The sequence below is a fragment of the Antechinus flavipes genome, chromosome 1 (genome assembly GCF_016432865.1).
Source record: "Antechinus flavipes isolate AdamAnt ecotype Samford, QLD, Australia chromosome 1, AdamAnt_v2, whole genome shotgun sequence".
NCBI classification, from domain to species: Eukaryota; Metazoa; Chordata; class Mammalia; order Dasyuromorphia; family Dasyuridae; genus Antechinus; species Antechinus flavipes.
Genome location: NC_067398.1, coordinates 377669259 through 377690437, shown reverse-complemented (window position 1 = coordinate 377690437; position 21179 = coordinate 377669259). Strand labels below are relative to the sequence as shown.

The 21179-nt window shown below is 35.0% G+C and overlaps 1 protein-coding gene and 1 non-coding gene across 2 annotated transcripts in view; one reads left to right on the top strand and one right to left on the bottom strand.

The window, feature by feature from the left end:
- Positions 1-478: 478 nt before the first annotated feature.
- TPGS2 (tubulin polyglutamylase complex subunit 2) overlaps positions 479-21179 on the bottom strand; it is a 51154-nt gene continuing 30453 nt past the window's right edge. The window contains exons 3-7 of the mRNA XM_051969745.1: positions 14609-14696; positions 12672-12800; positions 9220-9342; positions 1502-1659; positions 479-778 (exon numbers count right to left, since the gene is read on the bottom strand). Of these exons, the coding sequence (XP_051825705.1) occupies positions 551-778; positions 1502-1659; positions 9220-9342; positions 12672-12800; positions 14609-14696 (726 nt within the window). The 3' untranslated portion in view covers positions 479-550. The remainder of the gene's footprint in view (positions 779-1501; positions 1660-9219; positions 9343-12671; positions 12801-14608; positions 14697-21179) is intronic.
- LOC127546173 (U5 spliceosomal RNA) lies at positions 17080-17200 on the top strand. The gene has a single exon (XR_007950007.1). It is a non-coding gene; the product is annotated as a U5 spliceosomal RNA (small nuclear RNA).

The following is a 21179-nucleotide window of genomic DNA, read 5'->3' as shown; positions in this document are numbered from 1 at the left end:
ATTCAAATGTCCACAAAATAACTGGAAGGCAAACAATTGGTAGCAAAGAGTAAAGTTGGATGTTTTAGAAGGAAAGCACAAATGAATTTACAGTAGATTATTCATAGAAGAGGAATGTTAAGACAATCAAGGCATCATCAGTATCTGATAATAGGATCTTAAGTGTTGGAGGAATATTCTAGCTTGAGGTGACTCTGTGTGTGTGTGTGTGTGTGTGTGTGTGTGTGTGTGTGTGTGTGTGTGTTTAGAGGAAGAATACCAGATTTCAAAAGATATTTCCTCCTGCCCAACAGGAACTAAAATTGAATTTAGGTGGCAGAAACAATGCAATGATTCCACTTGCTGTATTATAAACTCAGAGGCCTGGGGATAGAACCCAGTATCTGATTCTTGGCATGAACTCCAGTATAGATGAAAAAAATCCCTTTGATTATCTGTAAACAGCCAGTGAAAGCCACATGATCACCATCTTGGTCCTGGGGTCATTCATTCATTCTTGGGGAGCCAAAAAGTCTGAAGGAGCTGGGGGTGGGGTGGGGATGGGGAATACTTATTTTCTGATAGAGTTTCCAGGGAGGGGGGATGGCTTGATGACAGGAGAAGTTGATGAACCTCTCTGGGAGCTTGAGCTCTGTAGAGATGATCTCTTTTTAGAAACTAAGGTCTTGCTCTTGCTCTTGAAGACCTTGCTTGGATCCAGCTTGTTCAAGAAGATGCACTCTTCTTCAGCAAAAAGAGCTGTGTTATAGGTGATGGGTTTGTACATGTTGAACCATTGCTGTGGAAGAGAATAGAAAAGAGAGAGATTGAGAGAGACAGAAAAAGGAGGAGGGGGAGAAAAAGGGGAAGGGAGACTGACAGTGGGGTAGAAAGGAGGCTTAGCAGGAAAACAGGGAAAGGAAAAGGAAAATGAGAAACTCCCATAAACTACCTGGAAAGTATCATTCTCCTTGGGGTGATATTGAGATCCTATTTATCTTTAATGCTCCAGAGACCATATTTTTTGTTATCATATCTCACATCTCTTAAAATGAAAGCAGTGGATACGAGCTAAGATCATGGCTAAGAGAAGCCTTTTTGTCAACTGATAAGTCATCTGAAAGAGGAGTTACCTCTGAACATTTCTAAGGAGTTGTGAAGATGACAGCAATCATGTCTCTAGAACTCCCATATCTGTTATTTTAATAGTTTTTCACAGTATCACCAAGAGTCATTGGAACAGATATTGTGGTTGTAACCTAGAGCTTTGTGGTTGTGAGCCCAGAAGAAGTAGACTGACTAAGGTCATCCTGCAAGGGAGCAAATCCATGAGAAAAGCTCTACTCTTCTGGCTCCCTCCTCTACTATTCTCTGGAATACTAATGGAGCACTGGAGCTCCATTGCTGGACCACTAATGAATGCCATGGAAAATAAAGGAGCCTCATGAAGGGTGGCAAAGTCTTGGGAGAAATTACTTAGGAACTAGAAGACCCTAAGGTGGCGAAATCCACTTGCTCTTACCCTGGCTTGTGGGCTAATGCCATAGCTGGTGAAGGCATACTGCCACTGGGGGAGGCCGAGATGAGTAATCAGTAGGCGATAGTAGGTAGTAAAGGAATCACTGAGAAAATGCCAATATAAAGCTCTGTCCAGAAACCAGATCTCAGCATCTTGGGGTGCTTTTTCAATAAAAGAAAAGGGAAATAAGTTAGGAATAGCCATTTTAAGTATAACTGAAATGAAATGGTTATTTCTGGGATTTTGTGGGTCAGAAAAAGGAAACAGAGTATAAAGGGAAGTTCTCCTCTGCCAAGTCAAACTTAAATCTGAAGAGAGGAATTTTATAATTGCCTTCTTAGAGGAAATCTGGTATCTAAATGTTTGTAAATCAAATTTGGACCAAAGAGGTCAAAAACCCTCTACCAATTATATATATGTGCATATATATACACATATATGTATATATATATTATATAATTATGAATATATCAGCTCATAGATGTTTTTACTTCCATTTTTCTTATTTTTAGTTGGGGGCAACCAAGTGGTGTAATGAAAAGAATACTGGACCTAGAGTCAGGAAGACTAATCTTGAGTTCAAATTTAGTCTTAGATACTATTTGTGTGACTCACTTAACCCTGTTTCCTCAGTTTCCTCATTTGCCAAATCTGGAGAAGGAAATGGAAAACTGCTCTAGTGTCTTTTCTAGGAAATACAAAATGGGGTCAAGGAGAGTGAGACATAAAAGAAATGACTAAAATAACATACAACCATTTTTAGTAATTTATAGTACATTTTTGTGTGTTTGATGTGTTTGAAGATTTCTTTTGAAAAGTGCCTACCTGTATCTTTTAACAATTTAATGGAGAGAAGAGTGGGTTCTTGTTTTTATGTATCTGAATCAATTCCTTATATGTATGAGAATGGGGTCAAAATCACTCCCCCTCATTTTAGATTTGATATTTTAATTAGATGAGCATGTATTAAATGTTTAATAGTGAATATTTATATAGCACCTTAAAGTTTATAAACTTTATAGGATGTTAAAGCACTTTATAGAATGTTAGAAAAAAAAAGCAAAAAATAAAAATCTCATTTGAATATCACAATAACCTTGTAATGCAGGTGCTATTATATCCTTTTTTGCAGATGAGGAAATTGAGATAATACCTGATTCTAATAAATCTTAGCAATTCTCATTTATAAGTTTTAAAAATATGTTTTCTAAGCTGGATTTTTTTGGTCAAGGTCTTCAGGTAGTCCATTAATTCTTAAATTATCTTACCTTGTTATGTTACTTCCTTCCTTTTCCCACCTCCCCCATCTTTTAACTTTATTTTATAATTCCTTGGAGTTGTTTTCTGCTTGACACATTCTAATTTTCAGGGAATTTATTTAATAAGTTTTGCCACCTTCTTTTCTAAGTTATTATTATTTTCATTCTTCCATATTTCTCATTTCTAAAATTAAATTATTATTCTTTTTTTCCCTTCCTTTTTTCTTTATCTTAAACTTAAATAAGAAATAGGAGGAAAAAGCATTTCCATGTACACAGCAGAACATAAGAGAAGATTCAAAACATAAAGCAATAAATTTCCATTTCAAGAAAGCCTATATAAATCAATCATCGTTTTTTGCTTCCTTTTAGGTTTTCTTTTGTTTTCTGCTGTGTACTTTTTATTATTTTTCCCCCCTCTTTCTCTCTCTTCCTCCAAGAAGGCTATAATCAAATGCAGATATAGATATATGAACACATATCTATATCCATGGACACATTCACACACACACACACACACACACACACACACACACACACATATACACAAACGTATATACATGCATACATATATGCATACATAAATACATAGCTAGCTATAATCATATATATACACACAAATATGGTCATATGTGTTTATGTAAGACCGTATTATGCTTTTTTTATCCTCTATTTCTCTAAAGATAGATAATATCTTCCTTCATAAGCTCAAGTGTTTCCAAATTTTTCTAACTCTATCAACTCATCATTTCCAACACCAAGCACTATTTCAATTTTATACTGTCTAGTTATTTTAAATAGTCTAAAACAAAGTTGATTAATATGACTGACATGTACTGTAGTTTCCCTACTTTTCTCTTTTGATTAAATCTATTTTAGTTTTAATTTTGTCTGAAATCACAATTATTATCATTGGGTTTTTTAAAACATAATTTTACTTCTGTTCTTTATGTTTGTATGTATATCTTATTTCCTACCCCTCCTGCTTTTCTGCTTTATTTTTATCTAATATCTTGTCCTCCTATTATTTAACCTATCTCCCCTCCAAGGATCCTTCCCTTATCCTTTCCCACTCACCCTATCCATTCCCATTCATCCATACAACTTTCTCAACCCTCTCCCTATTATTTTCCTTCACCATTTCATTTCTTTATAAATTTAGAAAACTTTCTAGATTTAGGCATAAAATTTGAAGAAGTTGATTTAGAATAGTCAGCTTTCAAAAAAGAACCACCAAATATACATTCAGGAAAAATTGTTGTTAAAAAAAAGACTTAGCTTCATCTTTATTAGCACTAATAAATGGAAACTTCTTTTAGCTAAGGTAATTTTTAGAGTCCTTTTACACAAAACCTCCAGCATATTTTGTGATAATATAGAATAATTCTATCCTCTGCATCCTATATCATCACACAACTATAATGAAGACCTTTCCATTTAATGGATTATTATTAAGTTAATTAGTCTTAAAACAACTTGAAAAATTGAACATAGTTCCTCAGTCATTTTTCTCAATACAAGTAATTGTCTAATGAAGCACAAAGGAGGAACCACATTTTAAACCGGTGTTGAGAGATCTGCATTTTGACCTTCCTACTGAATCCCATCAGGGCAGATTCTAATACCCATGTAACATCATTTTCATTTTTAAAATGTGTTCAATTATATATAGAATATTTCACATAATGGTGCATTGCCTTCAATAATTTTGCAAAGTAATAAAATCTCTGACAATTTCAACAACATATGATATATATGTAGCAAAATGACTAAACTTAATTACATATGTTCTTTCATTTGCTTGTAAAATAGGAAGATTTTATTTTCTCAGTTAATTTATCACTGTCTTCACAAAAATGGACAATTCTTCTTCCTGCAGTAGCATATCCAAAAGAGGTATTCGAAGCTGTTTTGCATATGCTCTTAATCATATCAACAGCTATAGGTAATATGAATATTTCTATTAGCCAATTAGTCTTTTAGCACATTAATTCTTTAAGCATCCTTGAGAAATGTAAGTAATCCTGATGTAACAAACATGATTCTCAAAAAGAGTTGGTTTTTTGAACTGATTATTATTAATGGAATTTAATTTTTCTGGAAAAAATGTTTTTGTCTTGCCAAAATATTCTGTTTACATATCTGAAGATTTAATCTCAGGGGCAACTAAATGGTATAAAAGAACAGCACTAGTCCTCAAGTCAGAGGATCTGACTTCAAATTGGAACTCAGAGACTTGATACTTACTAGTTGTGTGATTCCAAGCAAGTCACTTTACCCCAATTGTCTCTCAAAAAAGAAAAAAAAAAAAGATGTAATCTCATTTCCTTAAAGCTGTATGCTATATTTTCATCTAAACCATTTGTACAAACATAAAAGTCTTTTTTCTTTTTTCTTGCTGAGGCAATGACTTGCTCAGAGTCACACAGCTAGGAAGTGTTAAGTGTCTGAGGTCAAATTTGAACTCGGGTCCTCCTGACTTCAGAGCTGGTGCTCTATCCATTGTACCACCTAGCTGCCCTACAGTCTTTTCTTCCTTGGCAATAACAGTGCTTATGAATTTCAGAGACAAAGGTGGTTGTAGGAGGAGGAAGATGACATACCTGATAAATTGATTTCCACCCAGAATAGCTGATGAAATGAGTAAAGTACAGGTAAGGTACAGGTAACAAATGCAATGAGATTTTAAGTTCTTATAGTGCAAAGAACTGTCTAAATTTTGTTACCATTTTATGAGATGTGAAGAAGTTCTTTAATCAAGTAGATCTAGCCATTGACTGGCTGAATACTTATGCATGCCTTTGGTGGTCCTTTAAAAGATATTTTCAGTGTAGAAGACAATTTTGGAAGAGGAGGGGGCGAGCATGGTAAACAGAGACAATTGAGAAGAAAACACACCAAAGAATCCTCTTTCCTAGCCCTACTATTGGTCATACCATCTTTCAGAAGAGTTGCTCACCCAAAAAGGAGACATTATATCTAGCAGGGATAAGATTCAGGGGACTCAACAGACTAACATTCTCAGCAGAAAAGCTGCACCCAAGAGGAACATATGAGAATACTATGAGAAAAGATAATTGGGCCATACATAGTACCAAATATGAGTTCCTTGGAGGTATGAGTTCCCTTAGCCCCAACTCTACTAGGAAATCATATCGATATTCTACTCTTTCCACTGACACCATGGGTAATTGTGGGACAGTGTACCACAAGTTTTTAAAAGGAATAATTTTTTTTCTCACTACTATTTGTTTCAGATCATTTCAGCCAAGTGCCTTTGCTTTGAACTAGTGCCTTGGTTATTTAAGGTAAACACACTGTTGCTTATAGACTATAAGTTTTTTTAAATGAGCAAAAATCCATCTTTACTCAATCCTACCCTCAACTTCCTACCTCCATCCACATATTGAGAATGAAAGAAAAATTACTGTAGTGTTCTTTGTTCAGTTTTCTTGGGGTCTCTGGGAATAGCCTTCATTTCAGTTTAGTAATCGCCATAAGAACAGCCAATCCTTTATTGTCTCCTTGTCTGGGGTTGGGCAGCTTTTTTAGAGGCCTTCTGGAGTCTTGGTTTCAGTGGAGAAAATGCAGGAGGAGGGCCTGCCACCAGGAGCCTGACTGATGATGAAAATGAATTCTCTCCTTCCCTCTGAGAGCTTAAGCCCCTGCCTTCAGTTCTCTTGTCTTCTCTAACTCTCTGAATGAATCTGGCTGAGGCTCCTAGTTTATATGCTCTATACTGAATATAAACCAATCATTACATCACTAGGAAACCATTATTTGTTGTAAGATTAAATCAATCATACTGAACTTAGAGAACTATTAAACATCATGCTAAACTAGATTAAATGGAATTGATGAGACAATGGTTCCATTTAGTTAGTATCGTGTAAGAATCCTTGTTTCAAATTCAGAGTTCTGGCCCATAATAGGTTTTTTTAATTACATTTTTTTAAATCACCAAAAATCCATCTTTACTCAATCCTACCTCTTCCTATCCCCACCCACATATTGAGAATGAAAGAAAAATTACTGTTACAAACATATCGAGTCAAGCAAAACAAATTTCCAAATTAACCATGTCCAAAGAAAATGTATCTCATTCTACACTCTTAAGTTCTTCATCTCTCTCTATCAAGATGTGGGTAACATATTTCATCATTAAGTTCTCTGAAATCACTGTTGATATTTACATTGATGACAGTTGCTAATTTTTTCAAGGTTGTTTGTCTTTACCATAGTACTGTCTCAAAATTTTTTCATTCTGTTCATTTTCTGATGTATTAGTTCATACAAGTCTTTCCAGGATTTCCTAAAACTGTCTCTTTTGTCATTTCTTATGAGACAATAACATTCCACAACTAGTTCAGTCATTCCCCAATTTATGGGCATGCAGATTTCCATTCTTCATGACTTCAAAAAAAGAGGTATACATATTTACACATCCTTAAGAATATGTTGTTTTAAGATGAATTCCTCCCCTAAACTACCACTAATTCCTTCTTCTTCTATTTATATTTTGAGTCAGATGTATTTTGGTACTCCACTGTGCTGAATATTTTCTGTTTCTTCTACCAAATCAAGTGTCAGCTGATCCCTCCATCACACTCTCCTCATTTGGATAGATGTCTACCCACACATCTGAATTATGTCAGTAGATTTTCCTTTTTCTTTCCCTTTGCCCCATAGTATATTCTTCTTCCCTTCTCTTTGTAGCCTTCTCTTAAGATCATCAGGATAAAACAGAATAGAACTACTAGGTTTTCTGATTAAATTTCATTTATGATCCCTAATGAAGATAGAGTTCAATAGAGACATATGCATTATCTTATAACACATTAAAATATAAGCAGTTTGTTTTTCTTAACTCCTATGTTTGAACTCCATATGTTCTATACAATGCTAGTCTTTTTATCAAGAATACCTGGAAGTCTTCTCTTTCACTTTTTTTCAATTTAATTTTCCCCCCTTTAAGATTATCTGGATAAGTTATTCTTAGCTGTACTCCTATATCCTTTGCCTTCTAGAACATAGTATTCTAAGCTCTCTGCTCCTTACTGAGGTGGCTGCTAAATCATGTGTGATTCTTAATACTTCCTAGCTATGTGACTGTGGGCAAGTCACTTAACCCCAATTGCCTCAGGGGAAAAAAAAATCATGTGTGATTCTAACTGTGACTCCTTAATACTTGAAGTTTTTCTGGCTGCTTGTTTTTTTCTTTGACTTGGAAGTTCTAGATTTGGGCTATAATGTTCTTGGAAGTTTCCTTAGTTTCTCTCAGGAAGTGACTTGTGCATTCTTTCTATTTATATTTTGCCTTCTGGTTCTGAGATAATCAAGCAGATTTTTTTTTAGGATTTCTGAAGGATCAAATCTAGGCTCTTCTTTTATTCATGCATGTCAATAGCCCAGTGATTATTATAGTAGTTCTCCTTGATCTGTTTTCTAGACCAATTGCTTTTGCTATGAGATAACCTTGTATTTTCTTCTTTTTTCCCCCATTATTTCCAATTTTTTCTTAATAATTGCTATTATCTCATGGAGTCATATTTGGTCTATTCTGATCAAGGAGTTTGCTTATGCAAAGTTTTATACTTCTTGTAGCAAGCTGTTCATTCTTTCCCCAATTATTCTACAGTTCTCTTGTCTTTTCTAGTTTTTTCTTCTAGCACTATCATTTCATGGGCAGGGAAAAAAAAGAAAAACACTTTTTAAAACTCTTGCTTCATTTCTTCTAGGAATTCTAGTTGAATTAGTGCTCAAGCTTTGTTTTTCTTTAAAACTTTGTACGTAGATGTTTTGGAGTTATTCTTTTATTCTGGGATTCTTCTGTCTTAAGCATTTTTATCACTATGGTGAGATTCACTTTTTGTTTGCTTATTCTTTAAGCCTGAAAGTTTTTTCATTTTAGATTCTGATGTTAGTGCCAAGGTTCTAAAATCTTAGCATGCTGAATTGAAAGTAGAGAAACATTCTACTGACATAAGATCTTAAGCCTTTGGTACATGGAGAGAAGTGGGGTAAGTTGCCTTAGGCTCTAACAATGATTTATCTTTCCTTTCTTGGAAAGAATCTACTTTATTGGTGGGAGGAGCACTGGAATGAGATTGGAAGGATTTTAATTCAAACTTTGGCTCATCAAATTATTCTTTCATGCCCTGAGTCTGTCTGCAAAATGAAGAACCTGTACTAGATGATATATAAGGTCCCTTTCTAGTTCTACATTTAATTCCATGAAATATGTGACCTCCAAGTTTACTTTCAGATCTAAATCCCAGGATTGTATGAAACTGAAAAATTCAAAGAATGAAATAAAAAGATCTCAAGTTAAAATCAAAGTCAAATATGGTAATGCTTTTAAAAGCTAAGGAGGAATGATATTATTAAGTAAATGCTAAACAGTGGCATTAGGAATTCCAACCAAAGTCTTACCTATAAGATAGAATTTTTAATTTACCTTACCTGGTTTATCTTTTTTATAAACAAGACAAACTTTCCCATTTCCACTGCAGGAATCAAGTTCAAAAATTCTATTTCTCGAGTCAAAGTGTGGTTTCTCTGGATCATCTCCATTAGGTACCAACCCTGAAATTGAAAATAATGTTCAAGGAAGATGCTGGGATTAAATGCCTATACATGATTTTCCTAGGATGAAAATAACAGGAAAATAATACACAGATGCTTTGAAATTAGAAATCTTTTCAAAATGTTTTTCAAATTTTAGTCAAATGAATTCTACATATAATAGAATATTAGATCTCTCCTGTTCAATGTCTCCTGTTCTTGTTTTCATAATCCCAAGTAGATAGGTATAGCAGAGACAACAGAGAATGAAAACTTTTGTTATCTTTGGGGACTACATTTTAGTATTACTTAAAGATATTGTCATTAAACAGATCCCAGGGTTTCTTTCTAGCATGTTCCCAAATTATTGAGCTTTGTAGGGAGGACATTATATAAAAGATTCTCAAGGATGTAATGAACAAAGGAAAAAAGTAAGAAAATTTTCAAACTAATTGATGATCCAAGGTCTTTATTTTATAGGAATATAGATGGAAATAAGCCTGCTTGTATTTTAGACTTTTAAAAATCTAAGTTGATTATATGTACCTATAGATAAGCTGGAATAGGGAGAAAGACAATAGGAAAACCTTCTGCAAATCCAAAAGAGAGAGCTGCCTTTGGCTCACTACAAAAAAGTCCTAAAATGAGACCAGAAACCATCTTTCTTCAAATGTTACAGCTCTCAATCTAACTTTTTTTGACTCAGGAACCTATTATCTTTTCCAAAATAAAGATACCTTCCCCCCAAAAGGAACAAAAAGACTTATCAGAAGTTATACATGTTCTTTAGCAAAGGGCCAGAATTCATGTGACTCAGATCTGTCTTTACTCTTCTTCATGGAATGCCCTTTGCTATAATAATGAAAATAAGGCAGCTAGACGGTATAATGTTTCCTGGACCTGCAGTCAGGAAGACTCATCTTTTTGAGTTAAATGTGGCCTCAGACATTTACTAGCTATGTAAACTTTTTAAACTCTTGCTTCATTTCTTCTAGGAATTCTAGTTGAATTAGTGCTCAAGCTTTGTTTTTCTTTAAAACTTTGCATGTAGATGTTTTAGAGTTATTCTTTTATTCTGGGATTCTGGCTTGACTAGTCAAGCCATTTAACCCTGCTTGCCTCAGTTTTCTCATCTGTAAAATGAACTGGAGAAGTTTGGAAATGGCAAAACATTTGCAATACCTTTGCCAAGAAAACCCTAAATGGAGTCACAAAGGATCAGATACAATTCAAATGACTGAATAACAACAATAATAATTATAATACAACTGGCAGTCATATAAAATAACTTTTAAATATTTTGTTTCATTTGATCCCCACAAGAACTCTATGACCTAGGTACTCCGGCATTAACCCCACTTTGCAGATGAGGAAACAGACTCAACAAGATTAAGTGACGTGCTTGTGTTAAACAGCCAAGAAGTGTTGGGGTAGAATTCAAAATTAGGCCTCTTTTGAGCTTTCTTCACTTTGCTTTTTGAAAGCAAAGAAAGGGAGAAAAATAAGAGAGACGTAAACAAACAAAAAACCCTCCTTGTAAATCTGTATCTTCTGAAGTTTATAAATGTTGTTGGATTGTATTCTTATAATTTATTCTTTTATCCTGTTATTTCTTGATTTAAATTATCAAGTTTTCCCTTTAAACTTTCTTGAAGATTGACATGTATTTCATGATATACACTGGAAAAAACTTTTCTCGTGACTGATAAGGAAAGCAACTTTTTCTGAACAAAGAAGAAAAGTATCTGTTTGACTGGCAAGAGCTTGCTTTTTGTTTGGCTCTGGGGAGGCAAAACAACAGGTTAAGTGATTTACCTAGGGTCACTCAGCATCTAAAGTCACATTTAAACTTGGATTCTCCTGACTCCATGCCTGGTACTATATTCATTGTGCCACTTGACTGCCCCTTGTGTTTTTATGCCTCGCTAGACTTCTGTTAAAGTCCAGCTAAAATCTCATATACTGGAACTCCATTTAATAAGCATTCAGAAAGCCCTAATGCATGTAAGACATGGTGTTAAGCAATGGAGTTATATAAATTCAAAAATAAAACAACTTCTGTTCACAAGTTTAATATTATATTCCCCTAGAAGGGATATAACATATCACACAACTAAGTAAATACAAGATAATTTCAAGAGGAAGAAAGCACAAAAAATCTTGATTGATGAGTCCCTGGCTAGGCTTGCCATTTAATGAGTCCCAGATATGCTTACTTCAATCTCAGTTCACCTGATTCTATGGACTGATCCACCTCATGGGCAACTAGTAGTTCTATATACCCTTTCCAGCTTCTTTTTATATTGTATCTTTTCCTATTAGAATATACGCTCTTTAAATGTAGAGAACCATCTTGTTTCTTATATTTATATCCCCAGGTCTTATCATGATTTCTGGAAATAAGTGAGCACTTAAAAAATGCTTCATTTGTTTGTCTATATGTCCATCTATATACCTCTCTATGAAATAACCAGTGGATCAGGAAAGCAGCACTTAAGATAACTCTTGAAGGAAACCAGAAATGAGGAGAAAGTTCATTCCAGCCTCTGGGCTAGATAACACCACAAGTAATTTCCCAGAATCCTGAAGAGATCCTGTGGATCTTAAAAATCATATTTTAGTAGAATATCAATGTGAACAGTTCCTTCATGGTACAGATTGTAAACCATCCATCCCTCATTTGGTTCAACTCCTGTCTATGTCCTAGAATAAAATATCTACAAATAGATTCCTCTACTGATGGTCAGCACCTTCTCTGAAACTTATGGTCTTAGAGAAGAGCCTATTTTTATAATCAGAAAACAATTGGTACCTCAAGATCTTGTGTTCTTTATACTTCTCTACAATCATCTGACTTCAAAGATGTCATCTATTGTATGATTTTATTGCAAAAACTTGCTCACTTCACGTATATTTTATGAAGAATGACCTTAATCATTATGCGATCATTCTTCTGATAATTTTATAGAGCTGGCATAAGACTACTCATATAAGTAGTTTCTAATTAGCTTTTAAGGTGATAATATTGCTTATACTTTTAATCTCCTCTTTCCCTCTACCTTTCCTGACCAAAATACTTTAGCATTGTTTTACACTTGCTATATTATATGCTTATTATATGATAGTGATTTAGTTTCATGTTTCATTTCTTCTTCTAGATTATACATTCCTTAAGGGCAATGTCTTTGTCCTACTTTATTTTCATATTCCAATCATCTAGTATGGTGTTATGCTTATAGTATATGCCTAATAATTGTTTGTTAAACTGAATAGATACACAGTACTACAACACATTTACCAAAAACCAAGCAATATCCTTTTTGAATTTATCACTTGATTCTATTTATCACCTTCATCATCATCTTCCTCCAGGTCCACAAGACTGGGTGAATTGGGAAGCAAATAAACAGAAGTCTGGTGGAGCTGATTCAACTTCATGATACTATTAATCATCAGGCTGCCCAATGGGATGGGATAATCTGTATGAAAATTGAGAAAGAAGACTACAGTATAAGCTTTCTCCTCTTTGGGCTAATCAAAGCTCAGCCATAGTTTTCCCATCCTGCCCTCTTCAACTAAAAAAAAAAGTCTTGTTATTCTTCACACATGGCATACCATTTTCCATCTTTGTCTTTCTGCCCTGTTTGGCCCATGCCCTGAATGTTCATTTTTATCTCTGCCTCTAAGAATCCTTTATTTCCTTCAAGATTCCACTAAAACCCCTAAGTCTTTTTCAAACAAACTTCTGCCTAATGATCTCTCTCCATCTTGTATTTGTAAAGCATACACACACACACACACACACACACACAAATATATATATATATATATATATATATATATATATATATATATATATATATATATATATATATATATATTATGTGAGGGAGATGAATTCTGACTGTTACCTTGTCCTGCTTTGCGCCATCCGTGAACTTGCCTCCTATATTATAATAGTCACTAATAAAATTGTTAAACAGCAGTTCCAACTATAAGGGCATTTTATTGGATATCTCTCTCTAAGGTGACCTAAAACTAGAACTTTGAATATGATCATTCAAAAAGTTCACAATCCAATTGTACCATCAAGTGATTTCTTTTCCACAAAAATAGTATACTTTATCAACCTTTTTGATAATATTTAGGTAAATTATAATGATGGTATTCCCTTGATCTAGATCTATTATTTTGGGCAAGTCACTTAATCTTTTTATATATCAGTTTTCTTACCTGTTAAATGGAAAAAATACTTTACTACTAACCTCACAGGATTATTGATTAGGAGGAAAACAAATTATAGCCCTTAAAATGCTAGACAGGTGTGAGCTGCTATTATTATTACTTTTTCTTTTCTTTTCCAAAAGAACATGATTCTTCTTAATTTATAAAGTCTACAAAGAACAGTAAAATTAGAGGAATATTGAGGCTCACCTAATTGGAGGAAAAAGTCAATATACCAGCCAGACAATCTAATAATTATTTGTAGGGCCCTCTGCACACCTCCTCTTTTTGACTGTGGCCTGTACCTTCAGCTGGTATTTTTTAGTTTTTAATATAGCTCACGTGTCTCAGCTTTTATTTCTATATATGAAGCAACGAGAAGGTAAGGCAGCTGAAAACTCTGCAGACTGGCATGAAACAAAAATCCAATATTTTCAGTTCCTATTTCTTTGAAACACATTTTGTTGTTCACTTATTATTCAGTCATGTCTGACTTCTCTTGATACCATTTGAGGCTTTCTTGGCAAAGATATTGGTTTGCCATTTCCTTTTTCAACTCATTTTCCAGATGAGGAAACTGAGGCAAACAGGGTTAAGTGACTTTCCCAGGGTCACATAGCTAGTAAGTATCTGAGGCCAGATTTGAACTCGGGAAGATAAGTCTTTCTGATTCCAGATCCAGCAAGCTATGCAATGTGTCATCTAGCTTCACCTTTCAGAGAGGTGGGCCAATTATATATATATAAGTATAACATACTTATAACTAAAGTATGTTAGACCAACTCACAAAATTAAATAGCCTTAATAGTTCCAATATTTAATGATTATGAAAATACTATATTCTATAGACTATAAGATTTTTTGAGGATCTCAGCCCTTTTGTTTGACAGAGGTAGTTGCTGGACTTTTGAGCAGAGAGAAGTTCACTTCAAGCAGAGACTGAATTTCAAGCAAGCAAATGTGATTTTCATCATTGCTGAGAGTTAACCCTATCTTCTAGACTTTTCAAGGAGACCAACAATGCAGGTGGAGGCAAGAAAAACTGGTAGATGAGTGAACTTACTATCTAGTTTCACATTCCACAACATATGGAAGCCATTTGTCATCAGGTAAAAATTCTTCAAATCTTCTGGCAATACGCAATCATTTTCCTGTAATCATAAAGCACCTTATCATTTGGATAGGAATTGGTAAAGAGTAAAAGGGTAAAGGAGGAAAGTGTTTGTGCTTCAAACCAAAAGGTTTGCATACCCAACTAGAAATGTTTTATCATTTCCTATACCCTGGAACCAAACACAAACTGTCAAGTACCCTCCAATAAAGAAAAAAAAAAAGATTTAAACTAGTAAAACTTTAGTAAGATTTAAACTAAAGTAAGTTTATGCAGTATTTTTAAAATTTCAAAGCATTTTCTCACAATTTTGTGAAAAAGTTAAAAATTATAGCACACATTTATAAAATACCTTTCCTGAGTTATATCATTCACATATTATTTGATTGGAGGATTTTAAATTAAGGAAATGGACCCAGAAAGATTAAGTAATTTGCCTAGAATTATACATACATATCCCAGTCACTGTTAATTATTGTTACAAATGTTATCCCATTTGCTGTTCATAATAGCCCTGTAAAGTAGGTGCTATTATTCTCATTTTACAGTTGAGAAACATGGAAAGGCTATAAGACTGCAGGCCTGCATAGGTGAGGCTACATGGAAAAATTATAAGACTGAAGGTCTGTACAGGCCCTTGTGGAGCCTAATAGAAAAAGTGTTTGCCTTACTCAAGTGAAGGTTTATTTGGGATTGTTTTGAAAGCGGTCAGCATAGTTTTATATTTTCTTTAGTTTCATTTCATGAATAGGAGGAAAGGAGGAAAATGACTAGGAAATAGTCTGGCATTGGAGTTTGTCAAGTCAGGATTGGTGACAGCTGAGATAGAGTAAAAGAGTAGGTAGAAACTGGGAAGTAAGGGGGTTAAGAAGAATATAAACATGTTGAAGTCCTCTTGTAAGAGAAGTCCTCTAGTAAGAAAGACCATTAGTCAGGCTCTGAATTTTTTGAGAAAGGAAGATTATCTTGAGGGTCAATAAATAACAATCACCAGGTGCTAGATTGGGTGACAAATTTGTATAGAATGAACTTCCAAGTAATGGTTTCTCAGTACAACTGACAGAGGGGAAATCTGGCGATGACAATGGGGACAAATGAGTATTCCTTGTTTTCTGCTGCAACCAATGAGTGGGGAGATACGAAAGCATAGTCAGAATTGAAAGGATAACAAGGGAAGCAGGAAGGAGTTGTGTCCCAGTGAGGCTTAGAAGAGTGGAGAAAGGAAGAAGTTTCAAAGTGAAGGAAGTAGTTTCAAAGTGAAGGAAGTTTTAAAATTGTGGAGCAGATATCCAAAAGGCATAGTAGAAGGAGCAAAAGTTTTCTTCTCCATCACCTCATGGACAATCCTTTTGCTACTTGTAAAGGACCTACTATTCTAGTTAAAGTCAACTGCTACTTTTTCTAAGATGATAGGTCTTCTTCTGGGCAAGAGGCCTTTGTGGCAAAAGCTCAGAGATTTGGCCAGAAAGAGCAGAGAAATGAAATGAGAAGTATAACCAAATGACAGGAATAAGAGATTCTAGTCCAAGCAGCACAAAAGAGACAGTGCCACACATCTCTAAGGTGTTGCTAGCAAACTAAGCCACTAGAGAAGGGATGGCTCATGTAGTACCATGTACTTTCCTTTCCAGAAACTCCCTTGCCATTTGGCCACTACCCTACCATTGCTACCATTTCTGGTCTGAGGTTTGCCTCAAATGTTTAGTTTTTCTCCTTGCTAGGCATTCCCCTTGCTAGGGACCAAACAGAAAAGTAAAACTGGAAATTGGGGATCATCATGTGGAAGAAATACTTGACTTTTTCTGCCTGATCCTCCAAAGTAGCAATGACTGAAATCACAGAGACAGATTTGTTTGATGTAAGTCAAAACTTATTACAGTAATTTATCTAAGATTGGCTATTTTTTAGAAGTTATTGGGTACTCCCTTATTGGTCTTCAGGAACATTTCTTGGATATGTGATAGAGGGATTCTTATTCCAGTGTGGAGAGGACTAGATGGCCCTAACTTCCTTCCTTCTGAAATTCTGTGATTGTTAATGGATAAAAAATATCAAAATTGAGAAATATATAAAACATTAAAAAATCCATGTGTATTTCTTACTAAATCTTTTATCTCAACATTAAAAAACATAGCACAGGGCCAGAGGACTAGCCTGAGAGTTAAGACAAGGTTTCAAATCCTGATTCAGGCATGAACTAGCTGTTTATTTAACTTCTCCAGTGCCCCAGGCAACTCTTCAAGATTATAAATTGCTACTCTGATAACACTTTCATTCCAGAAAATTACCTCATTAATGATATCATAGGTCTAGACCAAAAACAACCAAAAAAAATTAAAAAAAAAATAATCTGATATCAACAGTAGGATGGAATCTCTTATCTCCCTCCTGGGTCCACTGGGCATAGTTAAGAAAGCAAAAAAATACTTTAGTTTCTCTTCAGATCATATAAATCTTTTGCCTTTTACTAAATATTTCTGTGAAAAGAAACAATTACATTGTTGTTGACACATTATCAGACAAAGCAAGTCTGAGACCCTGCTTTAAAAAAAAAAAAAAAAAGAAATATAACAGCATCTATGACTAAACTCTTCACTTGTTGAGTTATCCTGATAGTGACAATAGCTGTTTCTCATGGAAAGTTTAGCCAAAGATAACTTAGAGGTCAACTTAGAGCAGTGACCTGTGAAAAGATTTGTAGGGGACAATGTGGAAGAAGCATTGGGAATAGTTAAGTGTCCCAGGCTTAGCTACTCCATTTGTCAATGTAACCTATGATAGAAAACTCCAGAGTTTTTCATAGACCAGGTTTGGTCTTGGGGGACATGCATTTCTTTGGCTTATAACTCCATGCAAAATTTTTCCAAGGTAGCATAAAAATGTGAATTATTTTTCTCCCACCAATATTTCACTGGGTATTATCAGAATATAGATATCATGTCTAAGTTTCTATATATGTAGGAAAGCATACTCTCGGTCCATGAGTAAACACTTTATTTTTTACCATGGAAAGAAGACAACAAAACAAAAAAAAAAAAAGCATCCTATACAGGACAATGTTTTTTCTCTTTCCATTGAGTCCTACCTGCCCCCAGGAACACCACCAGTTTTCTCAGCTGTACCCTATGGCTTATATTTCTCAAGAAAGGAAATAAACTTGAGGCTGGCTGATAGATACCTCCACATCTTTTTTTTCCTCTAGGGACCTATAAAGTTCTTTAGACTCATAGCATTACCATAAGCATTGAGACTTAACTAGAAAGAAATGTTCATTTGGAGTTAAGGGATCAATACTTAACTTTCTTGTGAGTGCCCCTCTTTCCATTTCCTCTAGAGACCTATAGTTTTAAGAACATATAGTACTTCCTGAAAAATCTAAAAGGGAAATTCTGCATTTATGGTGAATACAGAAGCAACCCTCTTTCTTTGGATCTGCACCATTCAAATATTTTGTCTGTGACAAAGTTGAGGGCAAAGTCCAGATTTATTCTTCTGAATCTCAGCTTTTTTTCTCTGCTTACATAATTTTTTTATTATTATATCTTTTTATTTACAAAACATATGCATGGGTAATTTTTTCAACATTGACCCTTGCAAAACCTTTCGTTCCAAATTTCCCCTTTCCTCCCCCCACCTCCTCCCCTAGATGGCAGATAATCCAATACATGTTAAATATGTTAAATTATATGTGTATACACACACACACACACACACACACACATATATATACACACACACACACACACACATATACATATTTATACAGTTATCTTACTGATCTTACTGCACAAGAAAAATCAGATCTAGAAAGAAAAAAAAAAAAACCTGAGAAGGAAATGCAAGCAAACAATAACAGAAAGAATGAAAATACTATGTTGTGGTCCACACTTAGTTCCCATAGCCCTCTCTCTGGGTGTAGATTTTTTTTTTTTTTTACCATTTCTCAATCCATATCCCTGTGCTGTGGTTGTTTCTCTTCTTTCCAGAAGAGGCTGGATCCAAGAACTCCATCAGTCCATCACAAGGTTGAGTGTTGCTCCATCACTATTTTTACCTCTTAAACCATGTGATTTCCTCCTCTCCTGAAAGACTCACCTGCCTCCCCATCTGGGAATTGTCGAGAGCTTCTGCTGTTGCTTCTCAATGGTGTTATTTCTGAAACTTCAAGGACTCTTAGGAAAGAGCTGCTCAGATCAGCAACTTCTCCCTTCCTAGATGTATTCTCTGGTCCCTGTGCTTGCTCAGCTCTCTCTCTATCAGGTCCTCCTGCAGATTGCTCTTGTTCTTTCTGTCAGCCAGAACTCAAGGATACTTACTTAGATCTCAGTTCAGACTCAGACTGAGCTCAGACTCAATTCATCATACAATAACACCCAGCATTTATAGAGCTAAGGTTGCAGCAAAGTGCTTAAATGGTATCATTTGGTCTCAAAAACCACCCTGAAAAGTAAATGCTAATTCCTATCCTCACCAAGGCAATAATATGACTGAAGTCCCATGCAAGATGTTAATGAAGATATTTTCACGTATCAATGACATGTAACCAAGATTTCATCCTTTAACTTTATTAATCCTAGCCAAAACCTCTCTAAACCACAGACCCAGAAAAAAACTATGGAAAATAGGAGAGAATTCTGTTCTATTTTGATAATCATACAACTTAAGGGATACAAATGTAGAGATGGTTTTTAAAGATGTAGAGAATGACATCTAATACCTGAAAGTCCTGTGGGCATCAGCTAATCGTGGCAATACCACCTTGGCTTTGCCTCTGTATGGGTGATGCTAGGTTTTACTTTGTCTTCTCTAATCCAACCTCTCACTTCAATTACTACCACTTACTAACTCCTCCTTTCACTTCCATAATATGACTCACTTAAATACCTCTATTACTATCCTTATTTTGTGAAACTAAACAGGATACATGGAAAGATTTCACCTGGCTCTGCTGTCAACTGATTAGTTGCCGTTTACTATTTAGTCACTAAAGGCAGTAAATTAGTCACAGTTAGACCCTAAAGAAGAGGAAAGTACTGCTAAAATCAATTTGAATAAATTTTTGGACAATAAAACTTGTTGAATCTAGTAGCTAAAACACCTAGGTTAGAATTCCATGTTCGACATTTTCCTAGCAAGTCACTTAGCTTCTTGGAGTCCTATTTTTTTCATCTGTATAATGTGGATACCAGTGCCTTATGAGGTTTTTACAAGGCTTAATGGAGCTAAAACAAGTAAAGCTCTCTGCAAATCTTATAATGCTTCATAGATATCACCTATGATGCTACTTATAGAGAAGTTAAACAATTTCTAGAGACATTGATCATCTGTGAGAATTACATACATGGTAACTAATATGGTCTTTTGCTGTAATTGTATTACTTGATCCAAGACTACTTAGATGGATCACTAGACTGAAACTTGAAGCTCTGGCATACTATTGTCACATACTGTCACTTACTGCTAAAACTGTCTCAGTAGTAGAAGGTAACCAACAGGTCTCAAAACTGTAGTGAGTTAGGAGGATGTCTACCCCAAGAATGTGAAGACATTTCCCCAATGGAATGGGGGGATGAGAACAATTTTAAGACAGTTGAAGCAGGCACTATAAGAAGCAGAGCTTAGAGCTTGGTCAGAAATTGAAGACGCCAAAGTCACATCCCAGGGCCTTTGCAATCATCTTGGTTTTATTTATTTATTGGCCATGGGACTTGCATGACTCTAGAACAGAAAGTGAGGCTGACAACTCTACTTCTGCCTCTTTTTGCCTCACTGAAATCCAATTCATATGCAAGTCAAGACATCACTTTGCAACACCAGAAGTACTCTTCAAAAACAAATGATGAACAACAACTTAAAATACCTCTAGTATTGTCATTATTTTGTAAAAACATTTTATCAAAATGGTAACAAACATAGACATGGTACTATCAGAACAGCAGCAGAGCACATTAAGTGTTGAGATTTTCATTGCATTATCATACCAACACATCTCATCCCTTTCAGTTTCCAACTGTTATCAAAGTCTGGGTCACAGTGTGGTAGGAATTAGTATCTGTTCATAAATATCCTGGATCCTAATAAAAACTGGATATACACAATTAACTCACAGCTAGCTTAGATAGCATCATCAAAACATAGGGTCCCTCTCCTGTTTGCAGCTGCATAGGCAAATAGGGCACCAGGATGCAAGTCAGCTTCAAGCATTCAGGAATTGCTATTTCTCAGGACCTGAATCTCCACTGAGCCTCAGTCTGCTCCTGAAAACTTCTTAACACTCTTTCCACATAGCACAGCCTGACACAAGTCTGGAACCCACAACAGCAAGAGGGACAGGCATGGCCCTGGCAAACATTAAGATGCCAAAGTTCTTTCTTCTTTCTCCTTCCTCCTTCCAAACTCATAATGTTACTACTGTATCCTTTCCCTATAGATGCTATGAATGTCAAAAAATAAATCAGTGAAATGAAACAATGCCAATATTAATATGCTAGCACAGATACCAGAATACCATAGTAGAAAGAAA